The sequence below is a fragment of the Stylophora pistillata genome, chromosome 7, assembly GCF_964205215.1.
Source record: "Stylophora pistillata chromosome 7, jaStyPist1.2, whole genome shotgun sequence".
Lineage (NCBI taxonomy): Eukaryota > Metazoa > Cnidaria > Anthozoa > Scleractinia > Pocilloporidae > Stylophora > Stylophora pistillata.
In genome coordinates this window covers 8,097,316-8,125,111 of record NC_142525.1, presented here as the reverse complement: position 1 = coordinate 8,125,111, position 27,796 = coordinate 8,097,316, and the positions used below count along the sequence as shown (strand labels likewise).

Sequence of the window (27,796 nt, the reverse complement as noted above, 5' to 3'; positions counted from 1 at the left end):
TAGTTTGCATGTAAGTCAACAAAATCAATAATCCTCACCATGAATTGTTCTTTTCTCTTTTTGTGAAAAAACCAACAACTTCCAAAGTAATATAATTGGTTTGAGGCGTTTGTAACCGATTGGATGACCAGGTGCTACTGTTTTTCTAGAAAAATCACAGACCGAAGAATAGCAAACGCAAAGAAATCAAAGATCACCTCCAACACTAAGCTAAAAATTCCCTGAAGAGAATGAGTCGAAAATTCCCGAACTGCATGGACATAATTCAGACTAGCTCATCGCGCTTCAATTGTTATGGGGACGAACTAGTCACCAGTTCAGGCGCGATATCGACATATGCGCAGTCGCTCATCAGCTGGTTGAAGCGTTTAGCCCCCTGCCCGTAATTGAAAGTTTAAAAGGCGAATTAGCAAAAAGACGGGCAAGTAATTTGAGCCTGTTTCTTTATTGGCGATAAATCGTGGCGCAGGGATGTTACAAGCAGTAAACTAAACTGAAAAAACAATAAAAAAGCTGGAGAGGAGGATAAGGGCTACCAAATTATCCCCATCTAAGCTGTAGTATTTACCTAGATACTAATGGATACAGAGTGGCAAATTGAGGCTTCGTAGCTCAGTTGGTAGTAAAGTACCTAACTGGAACCAGGGAGGCGTGGATTCGAATTTCGTAGAAGCCTGAGATTTTTCAGGTTGCTAAAAATTCCAGCTCAGCTGCAAAGATCATTGCTCTACTTTGACTATTGGTTTCATACTCTATTGCCTTTAAAACGAAACTTTTAAGTTTAAAATCCGGGTAGTTAAGTAATCGCTGTTGTGCTTCGCTAAAGTTGCCTTCTGAAATGTAAGCCTTCTCCGCCATATAAACACTTATGTATATCGAAAGAATCTTACATTTAACTTTTTTCTGCAACATCGTCACTGTTTACTTTAGTCTTCATCACTTTCTTGTCTTTTAGCAATTTAAATTCAGACAGCTGAGAAACTACCGCAGGTTCATATCACTGTATGATGTAAACTAAACTTAAAAGAAATGTTTCCTCGTCAAGCACGCCGTAAATTACGCACGATCAATGAATTTTATCCGTATTGGTCTGTCAGGAACAGTCATTAGTCTGAACGTTGGTTCAACTGGTTCTTCGTGATATTCGAGAACGAATCGCTGGACCAACTGAAATGAAAAAAAAAAGAGGCTTTAGGAGCATAAGATCTAAAAGCAAGCCAAGCAAACTGACTACTGGTTTGGTAGGGAATGAGGTGCACTATTTAGTAATGACATTACACTACTAGTTACTACCAGCAATTCGTTGCGTTTTATTGACGGTTGTCGGTATCACGAGGGGCTTCATCCTCTCTTGCCAGTACCCATTTTTATTACACGACTCGGGCAGTCAGAGGGCCAATAACTAAAATCAACCAATCAAAATGCTTTATTGCCGGTCAATATTCTCTAAGTATTGGACCGGGCACTGTCCCGAATGGTCCCGAATGATACCGTTCTTGTGTCCCTTTGAACTTCAGTCGTATAATAAATCTCTTATTAACCAAGCTTGTTCGGGATCGTATTGGAAGAATATCGGCCCTCGGTCTTTTTCAAGACCTGGGGCCGATATTCTCCCAGTACGGCCCTCGCGCTTGGTTAATAAGATATATTATATTTCTGGGCGGTGAAAGACACTGTAAGAGTCAAGTGTTTTGCCCAAGAATATCATACTTATCACTCAGTAAGGGCTCAGACCTAAACACATTTCGGGAGTCTCTCGAGTCCAGCGAACTAGTTACTAGGCAACTGCATGTCATACACGTGATATGATATGACTTTAAACTTAGATATGTGGGGATTAAAAGTAACATTGCAAGGAAGAAATAGGACGGAAATCACTCCAGAACACGTATCTGTTGAAAAAGAACCCAATTCTGAACAAACTTACCTTTGTTGCTAGGAGGTACATTTCAGCCTCAGCAATGCGACGCCCTGAAAAAAGAAATAACAATTTTAAATAAATCGGTCAGAGTGAATCATGGGACGTTGTCCGTATCAGTGGCCTTGAAAGGTAAAACCTCGTTAGGTGGTCATGAAGAAAACAGCACCTCTCGATATCAAGTCCAGCGTATTGATCCCTTGGAAACAAAGTACTTTTGAACTCTTCCGAAACACAAAGAGAGGTTCGATGCTACTCTGCAAGTTAGGGAGTTGTTCGCCCGCTTGCCCTGTAGGGCGGAAGGGTGGGGGTTGAATTTTATTACAGATTCGAAAAAAAGTAAAAAGAAAAGACTGAAAAAATCTATGGGTAACTGTTAACAATAAACAAGTATAAACTTTGCTCGGTGACGTTTGAGTGTCAAGCATTAAATTCTCATCCTATTTATTACTCTAAAATTTCTCACCAATGCACATGCGTGGTCCAACTCCAAAAGGCAGAGTAGCAAATGGGTGAATCTTTCCCAAATCCTCATTCAACCAACGTTCCGGTCTAAACTCCAAAGGAAACTTAAACAACTCCTCAGAGATCCCAGCGAGGTAGTTGGAATACATCACGGCTGTCTAGAGAAAAAAAAAAACTGTCTCGCCTACGATGGGCCAAAATAATGCTGGTTCAAAGTGTGTAGCTTCGGGATATTCTGTTTACAGCTGTGATGATGACGATGATGACGATGCTGCTGATGATGATGATAATACTGATGATGATGATGATGACGATGAAAATAATGATGATGATGATGATGATGAAAATGATGATGATGATGATGATGACTATTATTATTAATATTATTATTATTATCATTTTATTATGAATTTTTCATTTTAAGCTTTTTTTCCCTTCTTTCTAGTAAGTGTGTAAGCGAAGGAGTCCCTTAGCGTTTGCGTATATTATTCCGCTCTCGCTTCTGATTTAATTCCTCTCATACCTTGGGCGACAACGTCATAGAAAAAAAAAAGCCTGTGAACGGTTTATATAAGAAAAGCCAATAGTATAAGGGCTTGGCGGCTTGACTTGGTTTCTGTTCGTTCTCTTTTCAAAATGCTATGTTTGACTTTCTAAGCAAATATCAGATGTTAAAAGATTCGAAAAGAGTATTGGAATTCCAAGAAAGGAATACATCTTAAAAAAAAAACTCAAAAACAGTTTTACTTACCCCAGATGGGACATGGTAACCAGATAGAACCACATCTTGCGTCAGAACGCGTAACCAACGGAACGACCCAGGATGCATTCTGATGAAATAAGAAACGGTGTCCTGTAATACTGCAACGGATATGTGGTTTTGGGGTACAAACATGACAGGACGGAAAATGCGTGTACTGTAAGTACCTCCCGTTGTCCCATACGAAGCCTTAGAAAACTAAGGCATCGTATGGGACAACGGGAGGTACTTAAAGTGCACGAGTTTTCCGTCCTGTCATGCTCGCAGGGGGTTTTGAACACAAAAACAAGTACACATTTACTTATGTATAGCTTTCGAATTGAAGCTTAAACAAGAATTGTTTTGTGACTAGTTTTTGAATTTTTTTATGGATCGATCACAAGTTCGATTATTGTTTCAGTAAAAAGTCATAAAAGTGTGTCGTCAGATTCCCACATGCCTGATGTAGAAAAATATTCAGTTGCTTTCGCCACTAAACGCAGAGGAACCAAGTGAATTCAATTTTAATCGATTTCATTTCTTTTTTTTTTCGCACAACTCTTTACTATCAAAGAAGGTTTGGTCGATTTGAAGCCGAGTTTGTTTATCGTTTTATATAGACCACACATGATGTGCGCATGACCTTCGTGGAAATTCAAATACAACAAACGACCATCCAAAACGACATCGTGGATTATCTCACGAGTCAGCAAGACGGAGAGATGTAAAACTGGGCAAAACTTCACTTTAAATCCTCCTAGGAAATACTTTTTTACTATGGTCAGTCTCAATAACGCAATCGACGCAATTTGTAAATGCAGATTACTGTGAGCATAGCTTTTTCCATTATTAGCCAATGCTCCTGCAAAAATTTTGTCACATACGCAAAACTTCTATCTACCTCAGGCTTTCTTTCACACAAGCCTTAACGTAATGCAGCTTTGCAAAGCTCTCGGGGGTAAAATCTCCATGGGGCCCAATCAAGGAGGTCACTTCTTCATACACGTTCTCTTGCTCTCTCGGATTACGGGCCAGATCGTAGAGGAGCCACAGTAATCCGGTTGCCGTCTATGGAGAATGTAAAAAGAAAGATTCTTTTAGATTTGGTTAAGAAAATTTGATTTTCTTGCTGCAAAAGTTCTCTTACTTTTCTCATCGTGAATCATCCAACTAATCCAGACAATATCATTGTGGTAAACGTAGCAATGACACCAACAACTAATCCTTTGTAATAGGGGAGGGGTGTGTAAGGTGATGTCTACTTTCATAGTAGGTAGTCAGTTTGAAACGTGACAAGATGTACATCATACAATTAATCATCATGTGTCGTGTACTAAAAAACTTTTCAACTGCATGATTTAAGAATGTTTATCATCATCTCCCTTTCCGGTCGGAATAAGGTTTTAGCCCTTTAATTCCTAAGATCTGATTGTTAATTCTCTCCTCTAGCTGTTACACATTTCATTGTAAATTGGTTACGATAATTTGATGTTCAATCAAGGTAGCAACTCCTACATGATAAGTTTGAGTATTCTCATTCCCTGTTTGCAGGATCATGTATGGATATTATTGGGAGAAGTTACGTTAACCACTTCTGCGAGTTAAAAGGTTAAACTGGTTCCCCGATTTCTCTTGAATTGCCTATCCCTTCCAATGTTAATGTTTTCGCCCTTGTTATCATGAACCATATCAGTCCACATTTGTGTTCGCCATAGGAGTTATTCAATCCCCTTTGAAACTTTCTATGATTACCTTACCGTTTCTACTCCTGCTTTAAACATCCCGATAGATTGCACGTTGATCTCCTGACGTGTAAGTTCGCCTTTCGTTATTAGGTAGGTCAGTAGAGACACAGCTATGATGCAAAGACGATATCAAATCAATCAAGTGTCACCAGATGCTTGTGACCTATTCAAGGTTATAAGCTTCTGGTGTCCATTGAGCAACTACAAACCGACCCCTCTACTAACAGTCAACTGGAAACAACGTAAGGTTAATGTTAGGGGTGGGGTAGATGCGCAGTCGCTCTGATACTGACATTGATCCGAGCCACGTGACAGGGAGTATTGCTATTCCCCTGGATAGGATGCTAGTCCATTGAGGGTCATCCCCTCCCCTACCCCTCCCCCCCCCCCACCAAGAGGCATAGTAAGAGTGAAGTGTCTTGTCTAGGAACGCAACACAATGACCAGGCCTGTTCACGAACACAGATTTCTCCACGAGAGGTTCAAGAATGTCCAAGAACGCAACGCAACCATCCGGCCTGTTCTCGAACACAGATTTCTCCACGAGAGGTTCACGAATGTCCAAGAACGCAACACAACGATCCGGCCTGTTCTCGAACACAGATTTCTCTACGAGAGGTTCAGGAATGTCCAAGAACGCAACACAATGACCAGGCCTGTTCTGGAACACAGATTTCTCCACGAGAGGTTCAAGAATGTCCAAGAACACAACACAACGACCCGGCCTGTTCTCGAACACAGATTTCTCCAAAAGAAGTTCAAGAATGTCCAAGAACGCGACACAATGACCAAGCCTGTTCTCGAACACAGATTTCTCCAAAAGAAGTTCAAGAATGTCCAAGAACGCGACACAATGACCAAGCCTGTTCTCGAACAAAGATTTCTCCACAAGAAGTTCGGTACTTCTCCGATAAAATTCAACTCACGGTCTACAAATGTTCAATCGAAAGGACATGTAAAATGTCTATTTGTATGTCAACTGTTCATGCTCACCGCTTTGTCGCACATCCAGTTGTCTCAGCAGTTGCTACTCCACCTACGGAAAACACTTGGAGCAGTCTTTCACCTCAGGTATTTCTTGTCAATGGATCGTTTTGTCAAGATACTGTAAAATCAAAGAACATCACTAACCTTGATCCTGTGAGAAGCCTTCACCATCGTCAGCCATTTTCTTTATTTCCACGAATTTGCGATCTATTATACTCTGACCAATTTCCAAGGCGATGTCTTGGATTTTACAATATTTTATGTACGTGGGTGTCGTTACGTATGGGACTAAAAAGCCTTCCCATCCTCTATTGATTTTCCCCAGTAATGCAAAGGAGTCTTGAGTGGCCTTAACCATCCTCACAGTTTCGTTGTTTGGTGGATCATCGTACAGTCCGACTCGTAGGTCAAAAGCCATTGTGCCAACAGCTAAAGTGACAAAAACAGTTTTTTTTTTTTCAGTGATTTTCTAGCTATTTACTTTGACTAGGGGAGCAGTACGAGCGGGGTTGGCGAAAAATTGAGATCATTCGTCTTCCAACACGATACCCCATGCACCATTCTTGGACCTATGGCCCATATCTTGAAAGTCCTGCTAATAAGCGGTCCCAAAAGCTGCATTTTAATTGCCGTGTTTACATTTAAGATCGAGATATCGATAACTTTGAGATTTAAGCAATAAAGAGGTCAAGAAACGAAACAGAATGGACTGAGACCTCCACTGCTATTAATTCCTTAGTTTTTAAATTTAAAACATGGCTGCGAGCCTGTAAAGTTACCGAAACATTCTATAAAGAGGCGTCTAGCATCCCACGTGGGGTTTTTTATTTGCTGTTGTTATTGATTCTCGTCTTTACTCCCCCTTCCTCTAGATTGTGTGGTGTTCCATCCCCGAATTCAAACACCAGCATATTCCAATTTCACCACGAATCAGTGGACGAATAAACACTCTTTTAATGTGCTACAATATCAACGCCAATCAGATTGCGACATTAGATCCCCTGGAGTTGTCCCAGTGAAGAAACTGATCGCTGTACAATTCGATCAGTGCAGTATATACCATGCTAAATCCGCTTAAAGTTGCACGAATCACTTAACTTACATTCCGTCGCCCACTTTGCAAGTTCTTCTTCGAGATTCGGTATTTCGTCATCTGCACCCCGCACTGACACCATATGTTCTATAGCATCCTTTGTAACTCCATTAAACTTTTCCAGGTTATCTCGAATGTCTTTCGGTCGAAGCATTTTTGACGCTAAAGCCTTGCGTACTCGGCTCCATTCTTCACCATCCCTGGAGACAAACCAGAGACACAAGTGTAAAAGCCACCACGGCAAGGAGGCTTTTTCAAACCAATAATTCTTCGAAAAAGCAAGAAATAAAGAAATAAATATATAAAAGGAACAGAAACCGACATCTGAGGAATTTTATTTTATTCGATAATTTTCCGGCGGAAAAGTACGTTTTGTCTCCCACTGAAAAATGCGGGTTTTCCTAAAATGTGGAGAGCTTTAAGAGGCTGTCACGCAACGTGACATCCTAGAGACGACACCCGTCACGCCACTGTACCGTTGTGTAGAAGGCCTGGAGAAAAAAGTCAAGGTTAAGAGCTAAAAAAAGACAAAACACAGGGCTAATATCTCTTTTGATCCCTATTCAATCGTAAGTGTGTGAGCTTTGCTATTGCTTTTAACTGTTATGGTGTTTTGTGTGTATGTGTCCTGCGTCAAGTAGCGGCCGTCATATATTTTTCTTCGATCCAAGGGACCAACAAGATTAAGCTCATCATATTGGTGTTTTTTGTTTCTCCAAAATGCGCCACGAAAGTTCTTCAGAATAGTAGGTTTGATCTGCTTAACTAACATGTTTAAAATCCGCGGTTTTAATCACCAGTTGTGTTGATCCTTTGTTCTTATTAAATCTCCCTTCAAATTCTAATGCAGCGTAATCTCTTTATGTGTGCTTTTGTCGATTGCACACGTCTATCACTCTTCTCTTCTTTAATTTTTTGTTTGTTTGTTTTACCTTTACATGTGCAGCCTCCACGCTGCTCACATGGCGATCTGTTGGCTCTCTGACATATTTTATTTTTTTGTGTGGGAATCTTGTTCACTGAGCCGCGTAATTAATCACTTTGTTGCGAGTGTTTAGTTGCAAACTTGCGGTATGTTATCGAGGTTTCAAAAGTACTCCACAATTCCCTGTATCAAATTATCACCATTTTATAGATGTTGAATCTGTGACCCCTTTTCACTTCCAAGCTCTGATTACTACATCTCCTTACTCTCATAACATTCTTGGTATTAGATCAACTAATAATTCCCAATTGATATGTATTCTTTATTCTCATCACTTGCCTGCTTGACATGGTATTGCTATTGTAAGGAGAAATTCTGTCTTGATCACTCAAGGGAGTCGGAGGGTTAAACTCAGTTAGCTTGCCTTTAAGGCCGTGACACATTATGCGACAAATCGCTGCAACAAATCGCGGCGACATGTTGCCTCGTCTGCACTGCTGCTGCGACAAGGCTGCCAGAGCTTATTTTGTCGCTGCGATATGTCGCACGAATTCAAACGAGTTTGAATTCGAGCGACAGATCGCAGCGAAAAAGATTTTCACATGTCACACGAGGCGATTTGTTGCATCAGACTTGCGGCGACGTGTCGCAGCGATTTGTCGCATAGTGTGTCTCGGCCTTTAGGGATTTCACCTGGAATAATTTAAATCTGTATTGCATGTTTGTTGCTTCGTGGTCTTACTCAAAACGTTTTTTTTTTTTTGGTATGAAAGCAATCCTTGCAGTAATAAACCCTACTAGTGTAGTAGTACAAATAAGGCCTGAAAAAAATTCAGGCCCCTACGGGATTTGAACTCATGGCCTCTGTCATACCGCAGTGCAGCGGTCTACCAACTGAATTTTTTTTTTTATTGTCCCTCCGTGAACTCAGTGCTTCTTCAGAAATAACTTTTACATGGTTTTCATGTGTGTTATGGAGTCTAGAGCTAGATACAGTTAGCGTCTGTGGCAACAAAACTATGTCAAGTATTAAACTACAGAACAATACTACGAAAGAAGAAATAAATTTTTTTGTTATGATAATTTTAAAATACTTTTCCTGTCAAAATTGCTATTTATCCCAAGCCACATCATCTTGTTAATACAGACTTTGTGTTACTTTAGTTACCAATTATGTTTTAAGAATAATTATGAAATAATTTAGATACCACTTACACCTGATTGGTTTATTGCACTGGTAAACCCATAGTTATTTTAAGGTAGACAACTTATAACAAGCAAGAGCATTCTTGCACAGATAGCAACCCTTTTCTGGATTTGTATCCCCACTGATGTTCCCAATAGCTAGTTGTCTGACAAAGTGGTAACTTTCTACATAGTTAAATGCTTGGAGGAAATTTTCATAAAAGAGAAGTTATTAAACTTCCAAGTTTTGATCTCCTTGGAGGTATAGTGAAAGCAATTATTATGATTGCATCCAAGATATCCTTTGCTATGAACTAACTGCTTTCATTTCTAGCATGTTTAAGAACACATAGCCCAGAGGAGCCTGTGGCTCACATGGGCCTCTTGGTCTCTCTTCAGATTTCCTCAGCACTTGGTGTATTTTGAGTTATATGTTATATTTATGTATATGTAATTCCTTTCATTGACATTTATGTGATATAATTTCAAAATGGCAGCCACAAAAAAATCAATTAACAGATAAAAAAAAAGGCTGTTGATAACCTCACATTTCTCTACACCTCAGTTTTATCATTATATAACAACATGAGTAAGATATCCACTATTTAGCAAGATAACTTATTCCATTTGTATGGAGATGTGGATGATATGATATGTGTTAACTAAAAAAATATAAAAGTTCATTAAACTTACTGACAGAGGTTATTTAAATAGAATCAATTTGCATACAAGTTCGATTTGAAATCACAGGTATGATTACAGACCAAATTTGCTTGTCATAAGGTTCAATTGCCACTTTCTTACGTTCATTTAGAAACTGTAAAATTCAGATGCTCAAATACAGGATTTTCTTAGTCTGTACAAACATTTTTTTGACCCAGTGCTTAGTTGGTTTGTAAAAAATGCAAAAATTGTCTTTCATTTTCCTCTGATTTGATTGTTTACTTTCAACAAGCCTTGAAATATGATTGGTTATTAATGAAGGTTTCTCATAGCTGGAAAAATTAAAAGATGTGATTTGGAGCAAAATATTGGAACGATTGGTGAATAAATCGCCATTTTCAGGTTACCTGATAAAGCAAAACTTAGTCACTAGTAATTATTTATTACAAATAAAAGTTTATGAGTAAGGTACTTCAGTGCTTTGTAGAACTACATCAGATCTCCTTCACACACAAAGAAAAGGACTGAATCTTTGGCAAAAACGTGACAGAACTACACTAAGGAGTACGTATGTCCTATCAGTATATATTTATTGTTGCAAAAAGCAAAGATTAACACTCACCACTGTGTTATTACGACAATTTTAATTTGACAACCCAGTACAACTTTTGATGCACCATCATCTGTTGCCTCCGAACTCATCCAGCTTACTGTACGATGGACCTCGAAAGTCCGAAAGACTGTATGTCTGAAATACTGCGCGAAAGATTTACTCGGCGTAGAAAGATTTCGCACAATGCTGAATGTTTCATCTAACTCAAATACCATTTAATGCAAGGGCGTAGCCAGGAGGGGGGTCCTGGGGTGCCCATGACCCCCCCTTGGTAGGCCTTCTTAAGAGCAAACAACCTACAATATTCAGGTGGCGAAAACGCCATGACAATATCTTGGCCGTAAGTGCCATTGTTGAAAAGCCCATTTTTTTAAAATTTGTTTTTTTTGTAAAGTATTTTAGTCAACGGCTCTTGTATTTAGTTAATATGGGCCTTCATGCCGCGATAATACGACTGAGCCCGCCGATAAACGCGGGAGAGCAGCGGTGTAAATGGTGAGTAGCCTCTGTGAACCCCCCCCCCCCCTTAGAAAAATCCTGGCTACGCCCCTGTAATGGGTTCTTAAAAAATAGGAACCCTATATTCGCATGGTTTTCTAGAATTCAACAGAATGTCAGTGGTAAATTGGCAAACTATCACAGCCTCTTCGATAAAGACTTCAGGCGCAACTGTAATGCTCACCAGATACGTATGGTTGCTCACTGAGCATTGCCTTAGACTGGATTGGATTTTTTGTCCTTCGTCTAACATTCAAATTGTTTTTTACTTACAAGACTGCCATACTTTGAGGAAGGTTTCTGCTCCTCCTGTACTTCCTGTCCACTTCCAAAAGGGGGTTCGAGTGGGATATTTTCCATCCGCTTTGAAGACAACCTCGACATCCTTTGGATCTTTCACATACACTACTGTGAATCCCCCAAGCTTCCTCTTAAAAACAGAACCGTACTTATCAAATAAGTCTTGTAGCTCTGTCATCATTGCCTTGAAATCAGAATTTCTCAGATAGCTGAGCACATCACCTAAAATAGGCCATCCTTTTGGACCAGGCATCTTGTCCAACGAGAGGACCCCTCCCGAAAGATCAGCCCCCATGCCACTGTCTCCTCGCTAGGCATAGTTCACTAACAAGTGAAGTTTGTCTAGAGAATTTATCAACCACACAACGAGTAGTATCAAAAGGGCAGAGACCCACTGCAGCGCGTCGTACATTTTACATCAATAACCTGACTCTCTTTCCTAAGTACCAGTGACATTAAGGGTGGTAAAAGCTGAGCAAAACCAAGCCGCAGAATAAAACGAGCAAATCACCAGAACAAACTAGCCGAAACCACTGAAATAATCAAAGCGACCGAAAGAACGAAAACGAAATCGCTGAGTTAAGCACAATGATCGAAACTGAAAACGGAACGAAATACCCCCTGATTTCTTTAACGGCCAACGACAGCCTTGATCACTTGTCAAGTTTTTGTGGCAGCCTGATTTCGTACCCAGATCGTTCCTAAGGGATCGTAGACTGCAGAGCAAGCGTAATTTTGGCGAACAAACGCTCAATATTCTATTGATGAAAATTATAGCCTCCATCTTTGGTTTTGCGGCAGCGAAAGGCTGGGCAGAGGTAGAAATCTGTACCAAGAGGGCTAGTGACAGTCAAAAGGAAGGAGGGGAGGGTGGATATCAACCCACAAGCTCTACGGCACGTGCCATACCCCATGTCACTTTTGGGTCAATGTCAATATCAACTGATATCAATATCAGTTATCACTGGTGATAAATTTCTTACAATTTCATCTGATTTTAGGTTAGAAATTCTGCTTTTACTGCAATAAAATCGAGATGAAAAGGGATCTTGTAACTATGCTCTATCTGTAAGATTCACCCGGCTGAGTGCCTGACTCACCGACTCACTGAGCCACTCATGTGACTTTCAATACTACATGTGCGTGATTTTGTTTTTGAGGTTGAGCAACTCGCAACGTCACGTAATTTTTAGATACACGATCTGAAATAAACCGATGCCTGCCCTTTCGTGCCGGTCACCTGCTTCATCGGTACATGGATCCTGCATGTCAAGATCTGCGATTTTTAATATTCTTCTTCAATGGACGACACGCTTTACTTCGTGACTACAGCTTTTCTGCTCTCAGTCCTGATCTGGTTGTTGAATCCCTTCGGCAAGCTCTTAAACTTACTGAGGCACCTATCGAAAGACGCCCAGGGAGATATTCCCGACGGAGTCCGACCCTTTAAGTTGATCCCAGGTCCGAAAGGATTGCCATATTTTGGGGATGTTCTCAATCATATTAAAGCGACCTCCAACTTCAGTCTACTTTTAAAGGATCGCTTGGAAAACTTTGAGAAGTACGGCCCAATTTTTAAGAGGACTGTCATGGGACGAACCATGGTCTTCCTCAAAAACCCAACCGATGTAGAAGCTGTTTTCAGAGGCGATGGAACGTATCCGATGCGACCTGAGACAACTTTCAGGGCTCTAAAGGAATACATGATCAGCAAGAAACTTCCAGAGGGTTTGAGTACCCTGTGAGTGATTTGAATGACTCCATCACTCTAATTGAGTATTAATCATTGTTTGTTTGGAAAGTGCAATGATGTTTTATTTTCAATTTTTCACAATCGCTTGATCGTACCATAACTATCCCATGCACGAATTTACACATTTTGTGGGACCCCCCTCCCCTCCCCCTCCCTTTGCCATTCGTCCCAGGTCTTCCACCTGTCCAATATGGCGACCGAATATTTACCGCGCCGAATCTCGCGCTCAAAAAACAAACAACCCCTTGCAATCGTCTCCTAGATGGCCTCAAAACATGAGAGCACCCTGTTCCATCGAAGAAATCCTAAATCCGTTCAGAATAAGAATACGAAGCCTAGTTCACCTCCAGTTAACTTTTTTGTAATTCTTAGACAGGGCGAGAAGTGGAGACGACTACGCAAAGCTTTAGCGCCCAAGATGCTGCGTCCTAAAGGGATACTTGAAAACCTGGACAATTTTAATGGAGTCGCTAGGGATGCAATATCACATATGGCTTCATTGCGAGGGATTGGGGACGAGATTCTAGATCTTGAGGGGGAACTTTCAAAGTTTGCCACTGAATGTAAGTCTTAAATTTGATTTCTCTAGATCGATTTGCCTTAGTACTGCTATGTTTTCTGGTTGTATCAATGACTCAACCTAGTTGGTCAATACATAATTTTTTCGAATGTTCTAAAGAGAGAGAATACCACCGCTGTGGCCTGGGTTCGATTACCGGACCTGACGTCACTTGTGGGTTGAGTTTGTTTTCGGTTCTCATCTTTGCTCTAGGGAATTTTCTCCGGGTCATCCGGTTTTCCTCCTTTCGCTAATACGAACATTCCAAACTCCAATTCCACCTGGAGACAGTGCCACCTCGCATTATTATCATGTTATTATTATTCACCATTATTATTAATAGATTATCCATGCTCACACTTATAGGACTCATCCTGTTACTGACTCGATGGAGCGCCATCCATCAAAGCAGATGAATTATCCAAGGAGAAATATTAATATTAATAATAATATTAATAATAATATTAATATTAATAGATTATCCATGCCCTCACTTACAGGACTCATCCTGTTACTGACTCGATGGAGCACCATCCATCAAAGCAGATGAATTATCCAAGGAGAAATATTCACCATAAGAAAAAAAATTAAGCTTGACACCTTTCCTTGCGAGGTCGCTCCTTACGATCTCATCATGGTGTGTAACGCAAAGCATTTATTTCAGGCGAACATAAACGGTACCATTTTTAGCCATCTTGGCCCTCCGTACTCGTCGTTTTTGCACTAACAGTTCTGTTCTTGTTTAAGCGATAGGAACGATGGCATTTGATGTAAGAGTTGGATTGTATGATGACCCACCAAGCAATGAAACTAAAAAAATGCTGAAAATGATCAGAGCGATCCTTGATGGTTTTGCACTCTTGGGAAATCTGAACAGCGGATGGGAAGAACTTCTGTATAAATTTATGAAGACACCATCCTACAGAAAATTTGTCGAAACTCAAGATATCCAGTTTTCCGTCAGCCAAGAGATAATTGACAGAAAGGTTAAAGAATTGAACAAAATGGTAGAAGAGGGTGAACAGTTTTCTGAAAATCAAGGTGACTTCTACAATTAAATACCCCGCCCTCCCTTCCCCACTCACCTTCTTGGTGACTTATCAGCTAGAGTGGTTGCGTCACACAGTTTCAGCGGTTATACATCATTATCCTGTTTAATGAAGACAGAAAAATGGCACAGCGGTCAATTAACGTCAAGCGCATGCAATGAAATCACTGGCGGCCCACCTGCCAATTTCCTGCGCAAAATTTCAAAGGGAAAAGTAAGAAACAACTGCGGTTCAACAAAATAGGTGACAAATAATTGAAACGTTAATAGGTATGTGTAGAAGGAAACAAAAGTAGGGAAGAGCCGGAAACTCGAGACTTCTAAAACATAAAGCTTATTCAAGTACTGGTATCCTGTTGAGATACCATGCTATTTTGAGCTTTACCAAAAAACTTTGACCCCTCAAAAATACCATGACTCAATAGCTTGAGCTGGTGTATGTTGCTCGTGTGAGACAACTTAGTTCTGACAGCGTGAAGGCACACCATCCAGTCATTACAAAGCTTGACCTCTGTATCGGCAGTGCTAAGGAAAACGACTCTTCTGTGTGTGATGATATTAGTTAGGAGATTATAAACAGTTTGTAATCTCTTGCACAGGTCACAAGTAAACTTACCACTCTTCTTTTCTTTGTTGTAGCTGTTTCTATGCTGTCCTATCTCATTATGAAGGGTGACCTCACGCCGAAGGAGATCAGCGTCAATTCTATTTTTATGTTTAGGGCTGGTGTCGAAACGGTAAGTTAGAAAGCAAGTGACTCTTTATAGAGAGAATTAACGTCAGTTCGACCGATCATAAAAAGTAGAAAACTTACTTCTACCTCTGAAGATTTGCTTCTTCCACTTTTTCTTCAAAGACCACAAATGGAATGCTTTGGATCCTTTACGATCTGGCCTGTAATCCGAGGGTGCAGGAAAAGGTGTACGAAGAAGTGACCTCCTTGATTGGACCCCATGGAGATTTCACCCCCGAGAGCTTTGCAAAGTTGGTGTACATTAAAGCTTGTGTCAAAGAGAGTATGAGGTAGAAGTACTGTTGTTGTTGTTGTTGTTTAATCTTGAGAAGTACTTGTTACATGAGCCAACAGAAAGAGAACGTTTTGTTTTTTTAACAGATTGCATCCCGCTGCACACATTTGGGCACGTGATCTGACACAGGATCTTGTTCTATCCGGTTACATGGTTCCTGCAGGGGTAAGTGCCCATTAAGCGAAACGTTGTGAGTGACGTGAACTATGGAAAAGTAACCGATCTTTCTTTCCATCTTCCTCGTCATAGTTTTTTTCCCCTTTCCCAAGACTTAGAATATAGCAAGAAAAAGACTCCCAATGGTAGAGAAAACTTAAAGTGTCTAAGAAAAGCTCATCCTTTCAACATCTGGGATGAAAGCAAGAGTTTTAGGCCGAAGATTTCACTCTTCAGCCCTAGTTTCTCGGGGGAGGGGTAGGCAAGATAAGTTGTTTCATCGTTTTATATAATCACTTTTTTTGGGAACTACCCCAGGACACCCCCTCTGGTTTAGCTAAAATCACTCTGTAAGCTTAAACAACTGATTGTGTTTACATTTGACGCCGTCTTTTACTCAGACCATAGTCATGTATTCCAACTACCTTTCTGGGCGTTCTGAAGAGTTGTTTAAGCTTCCTTTGGAGTTTAGACCGGAACGTTGGTTAAACGAGGATCTGGGAAAGATTCATCCATTTGCCACTCTGCCGTTTGGAGTTGGAAGTCGGATGTGTATCGGTGAGTTTTCTGCATGCAGCAGAATATTTTTTGACATCCCATAGGTTTGACTCCTTGCCTGTACATGACCCTAATTTAAAAATTGTCAGCAGCTTTGAGCAAACCACATTGGTAACAACAACAACAACAGGAGCGCGACCAAACAGAAGGTTTAATTAGCAAAACGACAATGGGTGTGCTCGTGTATTCTAAACTTTTTTAATCTGTTCTCCAGCAAAATAAAAATGTGAAAAGTAGGTTGAGTCAATTATTTGAAGGAACAAAAACCTAGACTAAAATCTTTCATGTTTTCTTTGGCAGTTCAACCCTCATTTCACGTGTACCTTGTTTGTTGTTGTTATTGTTGTTGTTGTTGTTTTTTGTCGTACAATTACTGTTTCCTTACTCGGAACTGGTCAGCTCAGACGACCACCACAAACCGTATAATATTATCCAAGTTTAAAAATTATTCGATCTAAGAGAAATACGTTTGTAATTGGAAATCAGTAAAACACAAATTAAGTCTTAATCTCGTAGCAAAATTCAAGAAAAACATGATCGGAAACTTACTTCTGTGGCGGCTCGTCAAAACAGGTTTCTCACTTTAGGTTAGCAGATTCGGGTAAGCGAACAGATGTTAAAAAAAAAATCCGACTTCTCTCTCTTACTGATTCTTCTGAAAAAACTGGTTTAAAACCCGACAAGCTAACACTTTTAAATCATTGTAAGGAATTAATGTCAATCCCGAGTTGTGTTAATTAAAATATATCTGTCATCAAAGGCAACGCCTATTTACTAAACGAAACAACTTGACCGCTATGGTTTCTTTCCAGGGCGTCGCATTGCAGAAGCCGAAATATATCTTCTAACAGCAAAGGTAATTGTGAAAAAAAAGTAGTTTGAAGTAGAGGAAAAACAAGATAAGGAATCGCAGTTAGAAACACAACTGAATTACGGTCACTTCACATATGAAAGCACCTTGGAAAGCGCCTTGGGAACGAGGATTTATTATAGATAGCGTGAATATTTCTCTTCTTCAATAACGATACACGAACTGAATATTGAGGTGAATTATAATTTATTAAATCAATAATTTTTTTTCTCAATGATTACTTCAGGTGGTCCAGCGATTCACTATGGAATATCACGATGAGCCAATGGGGACAAAGCTTTCTTTCTTGGTTGTTCCTGAAAGGCCTCTGAAGATAAAGTTTATCGATCGGGAATAGTTTTCACGGACGTATGGCCTTCAGGTATCGTGGATGATTACAGCAGCAGAACATTGCAGATTAGTAGTATACGGGGTCATTATGGTACACAGCAAATCAGAGAAGAGGATTATGTGTATATCACATAATAATAATAATTATAAATAATAATAATGTTTATTTCTCATATTGCGCAGTCTAACATGCAATAAAAGATATGATCGAATGCGCATTACAACATTAAAAATATTACAGCAATGAGGCTAATCCTAATAATGATAGTAATAATAATAATTTACACTTTTCCGGAAAAACAATAAAGGTAAAATATGAATTAATAAAAGAACTAATAGAAAGCTAAATTGAAAAGATGTGTCTTTAGTAAAACTTTCAAGTATCCAACGATTGACACTGTCTAATTTCCAGCGGTAGTCGGTTCCATACTTTGGGCGCAACATGTTCGAACGCCCTATCCCAGAGTGTCTTTTTTGTTCTGTAGGTGTTATCAATTAGGAGTATGCCCCGGTGTGATCTCAACTGATACCGCGAACTCGCTTTGATTTTTATCAAGTCTGAGAGATATTGTGGTACAAATGGGTTCGTCAGATAGCTATATTGCGTTACATCAAATCAGTTGAGTTATTAATTAGTTTTGTTTTAATTTCTTTAAGAGATCTATGGTGTTGACATATCGGAATTCAGAGGAAATCGATAGAGATTTAAATAATAACCCAAATTAAACTAAATAACAACCCAAAAGAGTGAAATGCCACAGAGACTAAGTGAGTACTCTAAGCGCAGGAGAACGTGGTTTACCAAGTAACAATTGGTTTTAGTCTTGAATTCAGATGATTAAAAAAGTCAGCATTATTCAAATCGAAAATTTCCAAAAGTGGAGTGTTGGGAAGAAGGTGACGTATTAGGGTGAGACAAAGTTCCTAAGAAAAGTAAAGAAAAATCAGCGAAACCTGGGACTACTTTCGACACTTGGTCGAGAACAACTCTAATCAGGAGCTCTTCAATCGAGTTGTGCGTCTCAATTAACTTCTTCACTTCTACTATGTCGTCTAAGAGGACGCTAATTCAGATCCCATGCGTCTTTCTTTTGGTGTTCTGCAGGGATCAGTTTTAGTACCGACGTTATTTAATATTCATATTAACAACGTATCGAAGGCATGTCATACGTCCACTCTCTCGTTTTGTATACGTAGACGATACTGAAATGCATTCCAGCTCGAAGAATATTGATTTAGTTAACTGTGTAAAATGTCAACTAGGATCTCAAGAGCGTCAGACACTAACTTTGTAGGAATGGCCTCATTTGTAATACAAAAAAGTCGGAAGCCATGATATTGCGTCCCACAAAGCACTCAAAACCAACCGAGATTATACGTTTTTTACGGAGACTCAGTACTAACACAGCAGAGACATTTTAAGTATCTTGGCGTAGTGGTAGACGAATTATTATCCCGGAACAATCACTTGTCATATATTGTCTGGAGAGTTTATCCTAAACTGAAACTTTTATATATAATTTCATCTTTTCTTAGCCCTGCTACTTTATTGAAGATTTACAAATGACAATTTCACCTATTTTAGACTATGGCTGGATCGTATGGGGTTTTGCAACAATAAGAACTCCGATTTTCGGGAAATTTTGCAAAACAAAGCAATGCGAATAATTTCAAGAACAAATTACTTAACTTGCACATAGTCAATGAGGGAGAGACTTGGCCTGTTAACATTATCTAACAGGCGCCGTTATTTACGTCTCCAATCAGTGTATAAAATCGTAAATGATTATCGCTGTCCCAGGCAACTTCAAGGGTATTTTGCATTGAGATCAGAACTTCACCGTAAAGCCCTCAGAGATAGTAGGGAACTCAAGGGCGGATCCAGGGGGGGGTGGTTCGGGTGGTTCGGTGGAACCCCCTAAATTTCCCCTCAGAATGTTGGAAATCATGTTTCCCAAGACCTAATTTTCAACATCTTGGATCCCTTAGAGGGGGAACAATTCTCCGAACCCCCTTCCGAATCTGAATAGTCTAGGGGGGATCCAGGGGTGGTTCGGGTGGCTCGGTAGAACCCCCTAAATTTTCACTCAGAACGTTGGAAATCATGTTTCCGAAGACCTTATTTTCAAAATCTTCAACCCCTCAGAAGGGGAACAATTCTCCGAACCCCCCTTGACTAAATCCTGGATCCGCCCCAGGGAACTTCATCTCCAAAGATACAAAACAGCTATAGGCCAGTCAATATTCGAGTATACCGCTGCAAAGGAATGGAATGACCTCCCCAAAGAACTGTGTGCTTGTAAAAGGCTGAGAATATTTACAATTAAAACTTTTAAATTTTTAATAGAATCAGATAAGGTACAACACAAATGTAATGTATAAGATTTTTATCACTGTAAATTTTTCTTTGGTAATTTTAATTTAATCTTAACTTGTATCGATGGCAAATTGTATTTTAATAGTATTTCATGTACTGATCATCAGTTTATACCAGCCTTTTCTTATGTTGAATTCGCTGATCGGTTTTTTCAGTTTAATTAAGGCATTTATTATAATTATTATTACTAAAGAATTGTGTCCTCTAAATTAGGTCAGTTGAAAGTCACACCACCTTGTGCTTTGGTAACTCGTAATACTACGACTTTTATTTTAAAATAAATTCTGTCGTTCTTACTTGTATGTTGCACATAAATTTTTTCCTCTTATATTGTGCGGAATTAACTATTTAGGTAGGCGCGTTGGCTCGAAGCTGTGTTTCTCCAAAATCTTTCAGCGTGATTCTACTCGATTGTAACGAGCTTCTGCTATCCGCCACGCGCTGGAGGTGGAACACTCGACTATCCACGATCATTCCAGTTGTTATGTTATTCGTTTTCTCAAGAGTCAATGTTTGTAGTCTTTTGCTCGTATCTAAAGAACTGGAAAAAAGGAAAATACTTGACATCACTATTCCACATATTCTCCCCTTTTTTTTTTCATTAGTAAAAACCCTTCCACGTGGCATATTAAAAACTGCTTTCTAATCAGATAGTGATCTGCGCTTGCGTAATACCGTCTTACTAGACTTTGATGTAAAATTATATTCTGGTCAGCGTTATTGCTCCCGTACTCTTTTGAAAATGATGACAAATCGCTCCCTGAAGTTTTAAGAGGGGTGATAAATTTTACCGAAAAGAATAACGCAGAAAAGAAAAACTGACTCGTGATCGAATGATGAAACGGTTATCAAACTCGGTTGCCCCAAAATTTATGCATGATTGTACCCAGAATCAGTTATTTGTTGGAACCTTCATCTTCGACAACTCATGAATTTCTCTGCCCAGCACTGCCAAAAACGTTACTTTTTTCAACTTCGTCTGTTAGTTCCTTCCTAGAAGTTGATTCGACGTCTATGCGATTGCTAAACAATACGGTTTTGAGTGAATTCTTCATTATCAGGCGGGCAGCCTGAAACAACCTAAAGCTACACGTAATACGTGCAACATGGATAAGTTTGTGACGTCATTCAAAATGGTGCCCTAGATGGCGCGTGAAGAGAAACCATGCAGACTCTTCGTTTACTCACTATTCTTTCGCTCTGTGCTTGCTTGATTGCGTTCCTTTGACAAAGAAGATAACTAAAAGGACAGCTGTCACGATGGAGATAACTGCGACTGTCACAACCACGACCATGATAATCTGGGTTTCAAAATCTGCTAAAAAGGAAAACGATTGAATTAAGATAAAGATTGTGTGACTTTCTGATCCACTGGTGACATTACACTAACACAAGACTTCAACGAGCAAAGGAGTAGGAGCGTGCGTGACTAATTGATAAAATGAAGAATGCTGCAAGACGATAAAAGACGACGGAAGATCCCGAAGAACGGCGATTGATCAAATGGAAGAAAACCCGCAGCAAACGAACCCATGAACGAACAGCCGAACGAACCCACGAACGAAGGAGGGAGGGACCGAAAGTACGAATGAACGAGGTAATGACAAACTATAACGAACGAACGAACGAACGAACTAATGAACGCAAGCCAAAGCAACGATCTAACCAACGATCCGGAATCCTAACGGGAAACATAGAAAGAGCCAAAGGAAAGGGCTTTGGGTCACACACTATTACAACTTTAATCCTGTCCTTACCGCGACAAGGTATTGGGTTACAGCTCTGGGTTTCTTGCGTTGTGTTACAGGAGTCACAAGTTCTGTTTCTCGCACGAATTCCTCCATCGCATGTCTGAGAGCAGGCACTCCAGTGGGACCATTGACCTATCAATCAATCAATCAATCAAAGTTTATTGTCTAACGTGAAGCATGGTTGCCCAATTGCCCGAGCCAGAGGCTCATGTATAAAACGGTAGACTATAAATCAACAATAATTAGAGGTATATTATTAGAAGTACTTAAAACTTTATAGGTAAGAATATATAAGTTTAGAGTATGAGTGATAATTGGAAAATTGTAGGTGAGTAATATTGATAGTTAAAAGAGTCTAAAAATCATTTTCTGTGAAAGATATTGCAGTAGATGAATATGAATAAGAATGACAACGTATGTGTATGTACAATAAAATTCAACTACATGTATTACATTTACAGATTGGTCTTAGAGTGCTAAAATCGAAATTCTTAAGTTTACTACAGAAATCGCTAAGCTTAGATGCTGTTTTAATTTCTCTAGGTAAACTGTTCCAAAGGTGACTAGCTTTATATGTAAAGGAATTATGATACGATCTATTATTATACCTTGGTTGCACTAGATTTACACCTTTATTCCTTAAACTATATCTAGATTCCCGCAATTGAAAAAAGTTTTTACCTATTAAAACAATGAAAAAAAAATTAAATAAGATAAAAATAACAATAATTTAGGGAAAAAATCCTAAACGAGGGTAGTTAAAAAGCTACCTAGCATTTTCACCGAGATAGAATCCTAAATGTCTCTTATGTAATATGTCCAGCAAGGAAGGTGTAGTCTGCCGGGTTGTATCACATTTATCAGTTCTTCCTTATGAACCTCAAGTAGATGCCGCATTTTTCTTATGGAGTGCGGCATTTAGAAGGCGGCGCTCGTTGACAACTTTGCTTCCGTTTGTAGCGTTCTATTTGGTTGAGGCGTTTCCTATGATATAGGCGTTCATTAGGAATTTTGCATGCGCCTGCGGTGTTTATTCAGGATCGGCGTTCGTTGACCATTTTGCATCCGTCTACGATGTTTATTTGAAAGCGGCTATTTCACTGAGTAATCCCAGGTATTTCAAAATTAATGCAGTTATACCGACTTGGAAGCATTATATCCTAGAAAGTTCAATGTCTCTTACTTATATTTTTGGGATTCTGTCAATCACGCCGAGAATTAGTCACTTCGCTGACGAGTGAGCGGCGAAAAATCAGCATTTTTTTTTTTTAAATATTAGCCGGGTGCAACTGCCGTACAAAATTGCAGGCCTGCGCTGAGAAGCAGCAATCAAGGGTCCATTCATTTCGGGAGCAGGACCTCTACGATATCAGTGTTTCATTTTAATTCCTAACCTTAAGAATTTTATAAAACTGCCTTAATCTCACTTGAATTCAAAACAAGAATAGCAAATTAAGAAATCAATGAAGACTGTCTGCTAAAAATTGACCGCCCAGGTCTGAAAGTTGACATCGCGGCAAAGTGACTGAAAAGTCACGGGATCTTTGGCTTCAGTCTTACCACGTTTATGAGCTGTCAATTCATTAATGTTTGAGAGTTCTTGTAAAGGGAAAATCCATTTTTGTGATGTGCATTTATTATTTTATACAGCATTCGTGATATCGCGCCCTATTGTATCTTGATGAGAGAGCAGTCAATGATATTCGTATCACGATTATATCGTAGACATGTTGTCGAAATCCCCTCTACTCAACTCTACGTACCGCGACACAATCAAGATCAGATAAGACAAATGGTTTAATTAAAGGAAAGCAAATATTTATCCCGGGCAAATATAAATTTAGTCTACACTTTGACTTTTGCATTTCGCTTAAACGTGTTCATCCATTTCCGGTGTTTTGTTCACGAGATAACTACAATTTACATGTCTTCCTTGACGCAAATTTTGCCATTCATTCGATCAGTACAGTAAGTCCAAATGGGAAAACAGAAAATCGGCATAGTAAAGGCGAATAAAGCAGTAAATTTGAGCTATTTTGATGACACTGACGCTTACATAAACAAACATTGTGAAGATCGCGATGTGCTGCTCGGAAGGTAATGGTTTTCAAAGAGCTATTTTAATCAAAACACTGTAGAATCACATAATACTTTACTCACCCGGATGGGATGACAATGCAAGCGAAAACCAGGATGCGAAGAAAACAAGCAGGTCTTTGAAATCAAGCATCTTAACAATGAAACTTAACCGTGTAAATGGTCAGAATGTTCTCGCATTTGTAAAATGAACCCTTCTTCAGCTTCTGTTAATTTGTAAGAATCGCAGAATTTCAAATTCTGTTTCAGTCTAATGCAGTATTTCGGACGAAAATCCTCAGTATCCTTTTTGTTTTCCTTTCAATCGATGAATAAAAAAACACTTTGGCCCTCAGGATCTTGACCAACGATCAAAAGACATGAAGCTCTATGCTAATTTAGTGTTTATGCTGGTGAACTATAAAAGATAAAAGGCTAAGCTAATTTATGCAAATAAGTTAAAGCGGATATACTATCAAATACTGCATATATTAAACATTACGTCATACGACAAAATTCATTTATTAAACTTCCTAAGCATTTCTTTTCGTGATAAAAGCCGAATCCTTTCCTTTATTGATGATCGAAAGTGAGGCTTGTCGATGAAACTACTTTCAAAAATATTCTTCGACTTTTTCATCTCGTGGTTTCTTCCGTAATTGCAATTTCCCGCCTCATAACTAGACAGGGTCTCACTACCAAAAGAAACCTATCTTAGCCAATTAGAGTGAATTAGAAACGAAAATTTATGCCCTCCACAACCCTTCATTTAATTCTATAGCACGGTAGAAACAGGGAATTTTCGAGAGAAACGATTCTTTCCTCAGCCCCCTTCCCTCTCCCCCTTAAATTTTGAATGACCGCTAAGGTAAAGGATAGGTTGAACGGGATACTAAATCAGAAAGTTACAAGATTCGTTCCTTTCGAAACCGTACTGTATGCCAATAAAAGAAACTAAATGAATGAAAGGATATGTTCACTGTCAGATTGGCGGCCTGCATGCCTAACGCACGTGGTTCTCCAGCCCTTGTTTTGGCTGGATATTTGCCAGCAAATGTGATACAGCTTTCGAGGTCTTGAGAGTTAAACAGGATGTGAGACTTCACAATTTCACAATTTAAAAAGCGAGCATTAGCGTTTACAGTCCACCGTTCAGGCAAAAAGATACATCTATGATATTCCGACTAAATATGAGGCCAACTGAAGCTGACATACAACAATCGCTGTTGATTCCTTTTTCTCAATCAGGGTAAAGAAATAAGATAATTTTCTGAAACAGGGTCAGAGTCTTATGTCTTCTGCCACACGACGCCAACTAACCCCCACCCCCTGGTGTTTTGCTGACCCTATTGCTTTCCCGAGGGGTTTCTGTATTGTCTGAAATAAGCAGATCTGGTCGTTGATGAAGGGACGCCTTTTGCTCCAAAAATAACCAACTTTATTTATCGCACTATTTTTGCTGTTTCTTTTCGTATTGAAATGTAATTATTCATCGTCGCAACAATTTAGAAAATAAGCCTCCTAATTTCTCACGAATGCTAAGTATTAGAAGTATCTGTGACAAAGTCACGCAAGCTATTTATTAATCATTCTGTTAGGCCAACGACCATGCCTGTCACGTAACCCATAAGGTATTAGTACTTTAGACCTGTCACGCAATTCATCAGGTGTTATGTACCTGTCACACTATCTTTTTTAGATGGTTAAACTAATATTTTGCATGGCATAAGGTACTAGTACTTTATACCTGTCACGCAATTCATCAGGTGTTATGTACCTGTTACACTATCTTGTTTAGATGTTTAACTAACATAACATAACAAAAAAAAACAAACAAACAACAAAAACAGCTGAACGAAGATAATTCTCTTGCTACAGCTTGACATCTTTTGAGGGTTTGACCACCACACTATAAACGGGTTCGAGCGGAGGTACTTGAGAGACCGGCTTCTGGTCTTTGTCTAGAACTTGTGTCTCTGTCACGGAAACAACCTTTAGAGAAACTCTTTTTTCATTCTTGGGCTGCTCTTTGGGCTGGAACTCCTCATCGGCGCCAAAAGAGCAAGTAACTTCTCTGATGCTCTCATCCAGACTTTCAGTGTCAAAAACGAAGCTGTCGAGTCCAATCTCCTCGGGTTCCGGGAGAGGTTCGGGGAAGCTTTCGGCTAACGGCATGCGACGAATGGTAGAACTATGGGTACTGATTGAGTCGTCGTACATTCGTTCGATGGCATTAGACATGTTGCTGAAGAAAAAAAGAAAGAAGAATTCAAATTCAGCTCATAAAAATTTGCAGCTAAGGCAATTTTTGGCTTGCGTCATAAAAACCTCTCCCATGGCCACTGAGTTACGCGGTATCTGGGGCACGAAATTAGGTTACATAACGTTGGCTTGCTCTATCAATTTATGGAATGGATTGCTTCGGCTCCAGTCTCCCAGCTGGACTAAATCTGTTCACGATTCTATTATTGCTCGGGCGAAAAGGGAGAAAATGGTGACCGCATAGGAAATAATTTTGGAACAAAAGAGTAATCCTTCGGACTCACCTGTGGTCATGTTTTAGTCTGGACTTTTCCTTTTTGATTTTAAAGAGCATCACAAAAATTATGATGAGTACCGCGACAATGGCGGCGCAAATCACGGCCAATGCTATAATCATTTCTAAACCTAGATAAAAAGAAATAGCAATTAATAAGGTGTTACTTCACTAGAGGAATTCTTAAGATAGTCGTTTCTGAGTTATTATTAGGGACCTTAGACAGTGAGGACCATGAGGCCGTGGAAGACATCGATAAAAAAGGAAATTTTATTTCAAGCTCTTAGTTAGAATTTCGCGCTTGCTCGGATGTTTTTGTACCGTCTCTTAAAGCGCCACCGTTGAGCAGCGTTGAGTCTCAAGTGGAAACAATTTGCCGTCGGAGTTTCTGTTCTTAGACCGTACGAATTTTTGGTGATTTCACCTTTTTGTTTTGCATAGGACGGCTCAGAAACGTACACAACTTTAGCTTTAAAACGCACGTGCTGAGCTATCATTCTACCCATGACATCTTTTGTTTGCCACGTCCTCGTTGCCATATATAGCTGTAGCAGTCACAGATGTCAAGCTCCTTAACCGAAGAAATTGCCAGCCAGCGCGTAAAAGATATCAGTGGCTTAAGATAGCTAGCACCACAATGGCTGTCCTGACAAGAAAGTTTTGTTCTGATCTCTGGTGAACATCGCTGACCTACCTCGAAATGGTTATCGTGGGTCGTCTGTGGTTGGAGCCAGTCATTAAAATGTGAAAAGTTACATATTTTAGATCTAGACTATTTACAACAGAAGTTAATAAAGGAAATCTTACAACAATCACTTACTAAAACAAGATGAAGAGCTACATTTTCTCTTATCCACCAAGCTCTGTTCACAAGGAGATGAGAATGTACACGCACGAGTCCTCGTTTGTTCACCATCACAAGCCTTAGAGCATTCGCCCCAGGGACCCCAGTTACCAAGAGACTGCCCAACTGTAAGATTAAAAAAATTATTATGTCAACAGGGAAACGTGCATATCCTTAATTGCACCCTACGCAATGCACGAATGATATATCTAGTCAAACCCGATCGATTACAATTGAAATCAGCAGGTTTGAAAATTAATTTTCAACTCTTTCATCGATTATGTCATTCAAATACGTTAAAAAAACAGAGTTTTAGTTCCTGTAAAAACGTTGATGTGCTTTTCCTTCCCTCTCGTTCATAAGCGGACAGCTTTGGCCCCAGTCCCTTGATGGTTCACTCAATACGTACTGCGAAAGCTCTTGATCATGAGCAAAGAAGTGAAGATAGGCCAAACATATATGACGCCTGCGTCACCGGGGTAAAAACAAGAGCAAATAGAGTTGAGCCAGATCTCATTTCTACTGGCTGGCAATACGGCCAGAAGTTGTCGGACCTAAAAATTGTGCATTCCATGTCACTTCATATTCATCCTCTTTAATGAACCATTCGCCGTAGAGGTTAAATTTAATTCAACATGTTTTCTTCTTCCTTTAATTTCAAAATATGTGGAACTGAAAAACTGAGTTTAAATCAATGGCTTCTCGATCAAACAATTTTAATTTATTCATCATTTTTAAATAACGCTCAAGACATCGTTGAGGGTCTATTCAAACAAGT

The 27,796-nt window shown here is 39.5% G+C and overlaps 4 protein-coding genes across 7 annotated transcripts in view; 1 reads left to right on the top strand and 3 right to left on the bottom strand.

Annotated features, from left to right (window-relative positions):
* Positions 1–431: 431 nt before the first annotated feature.
* Positions 432–11,947, bottom strand: LOC111339702 (cytochrome P450 10). Of its 3 annotated transcripts, XM_022946416.2 has the most exons (10): positions 11,750–11,947; positions 11,105–11,261; positions 6,957–7,147; positions 5,999–6,283; positions 4,880–4,977; positions 4,024–4,190; positions 3,135–3,213; positions 2,385–2,541; positions 1,928–1,971; positions 432–1,167 (listed from the first exon to the last, which is right to left on the bottom strand). In XM_022946416.2, the coding sequence occupies exons 1-10, from the start codon at positions 11,913–11,915 to the stop codon at positions 1,057–1,059; spliced, it is 1,455 nt and encodes a 484-aa protein (XP_022802151.2). In that variant the 5' UTR covers positions 11,916–11,947; the 3' UTR covers positions 432–1,056. The 3 variants fall into 3 exon arrangements, with proteins under 3 accessions (XP_022802151.2, XP_088582953.1, XP_088582952.1); XM_088726827.1 differs by having other exon boundaries at positions 11,105–11,892; XM_088726826.1 differs by lacking the exons at positions 11,105–11,261; positions 11,750–11,947.
* A 386-nt stretch (positions 11,948–12,333) lies between these two features.
* On the top strand, positions 12,334–20,107 carry LOC111339700 (cytochrome P450 10). Its single transcript, XM_022946413.2, has 9 exons — positions 12,334–12,872; positions 13,257–13,447; positions 14,191–14,484; positions 15,131–15,228; positions 15,348–15,514; positions 15,606–15,684; positions 16,077–16,233; positions 17,046–17,089; positions 17,331–20,107. Exons 1-9 carry the CDS (start codon positions 12,433–12,435, stop codon positions 17,439–17,441), a joined length of 1,581 nt encoding a protein of 526 aa, XP_022802148.2. The 5' UTR covers positions 12,334–12,432; the 3' UTR covers positions 17,442–20,107.
* Positions 19,751–24,072, bottom strand: LOC111339703 (uncharacterized). Of its 2 annotated transcripts, none has more exons than XM_022946417.2 (4): positions 23,723–24,072; positions 21,569–21,694; positions 21,000–21,129; positions 19,751–20,352 (listed from the first exon to the last, which is right to left on the bottom strand). In XM_022946417.2, the coding sequence occupies exons 1-4, from the start codon at positions 23,790–23,792 to the stop codon at positions 20,160–20,162; spliced, it is 519 nt and encodes a 172-aa protein (XP_022802152.2). In that variant the 5' UTR covers positions 23,793–24,072; the 3' UTR covers positions 19,751–20,159. The 2 variants fall into 2 exon arrangements, with proteins under 2 accessions (XP_022802152.2, XP_022802153.2); XM_022946418.2 differs by having other exon boundaries at positions 21,000–21,126; positions 23,723–24,070.
* A 981-nt stretch (positions 24,073–25,053) lies between these two features.
* LOC111339698 (uncharacterized) overlaps positions 25,054–27,796 on the bottom strand; it is a 4,253-nt gene continuing 1,510 nt past the window's right edge. The window contains exons 2-4 of the mRNA XM_022946410.2: positions 26,995–27,144; positions 26,185–26,305; positions 25,054–25,883 (exon numbers count right to left, since the gene is read on the bottom strand). Coding sequence (XP_022802145.2) covers positions 25,511–25,883; positions 26,185–26,305; positions 26,995–27,144 — 644 coding nt within the window. The 3' untranslated portion in view covers positions 25,054–25,510. The remainder of the gene's footprint in view (positions 25,884–26,184; positions 26,306–26,994; positions 27,145–27,796) is intronic.

Bases quoted from the DNA above. Each gene is read 5' to 3' on its own strand.
- LOC111339702 (XM_022946416.2), bottom strand. From the start codon at position 11,915: ATGGAGGCTATAATTTTCATCAATAGAATATTGAGCGTTTGTTCGCCA. The intron at 3,214-4,023 runs GTAGATAGAAGT...TTATTTCATCAG, and splicing joins TGTGTGAAAGAAAGCCTGAG to AATGCATCCTGGGTCGTTCC. The intron at 1,972-2,384 runs GTGAGAAATTTT...TTCTTTTTTCAG, and splicing joins TGGACCACGCATGTGCATTG to GGCGTCGCATTGCTGAGGCT.
- LOC111339703 (XM_022946417.2), bottom strand. From the start codon at position 23,792: ATGCTTGATTTCAAAGACCTGCTTGTTTTCTTCGCATCCTGGTTTTCG. The intron at 21,695-23,722 runs GTGAGTAAAGTA...ATTGATTGATAG, and splicing joins TGCATTGTCATCCCATCCGG to GTCAATGGTCCCACTGGAGT. The intron at 21,130-21,568 runs GTAAGGACAGGA...TTTCCTTTTTAG, and splicing joins TAACCCAATACCTTGTCGCG to CAGATTTTGAAACCCAGATT.
- LOC111339700 (XM_022946413.2), top strand. From the start codon at position 12,433: ATGGACGACACGCTTTACTTCGTGACTACAGCTTTTCTGCTCTCAGTC. The intron at 13,448-14,190 runs GTAAGTCTTAAA...TTCTTGTTTAAG, and splicing joins TTCAAAGTTTGCCACTGAAT to CGATAGGAACGATGGCATTT. The intron at 16,234-17,045 runs GTGAGTTTTCTG...GTTTCTTTCCAG, and splicing joins TGGAAGTCGGATGTGTATCG to GGCGTCGCATTGCAGAAGCC.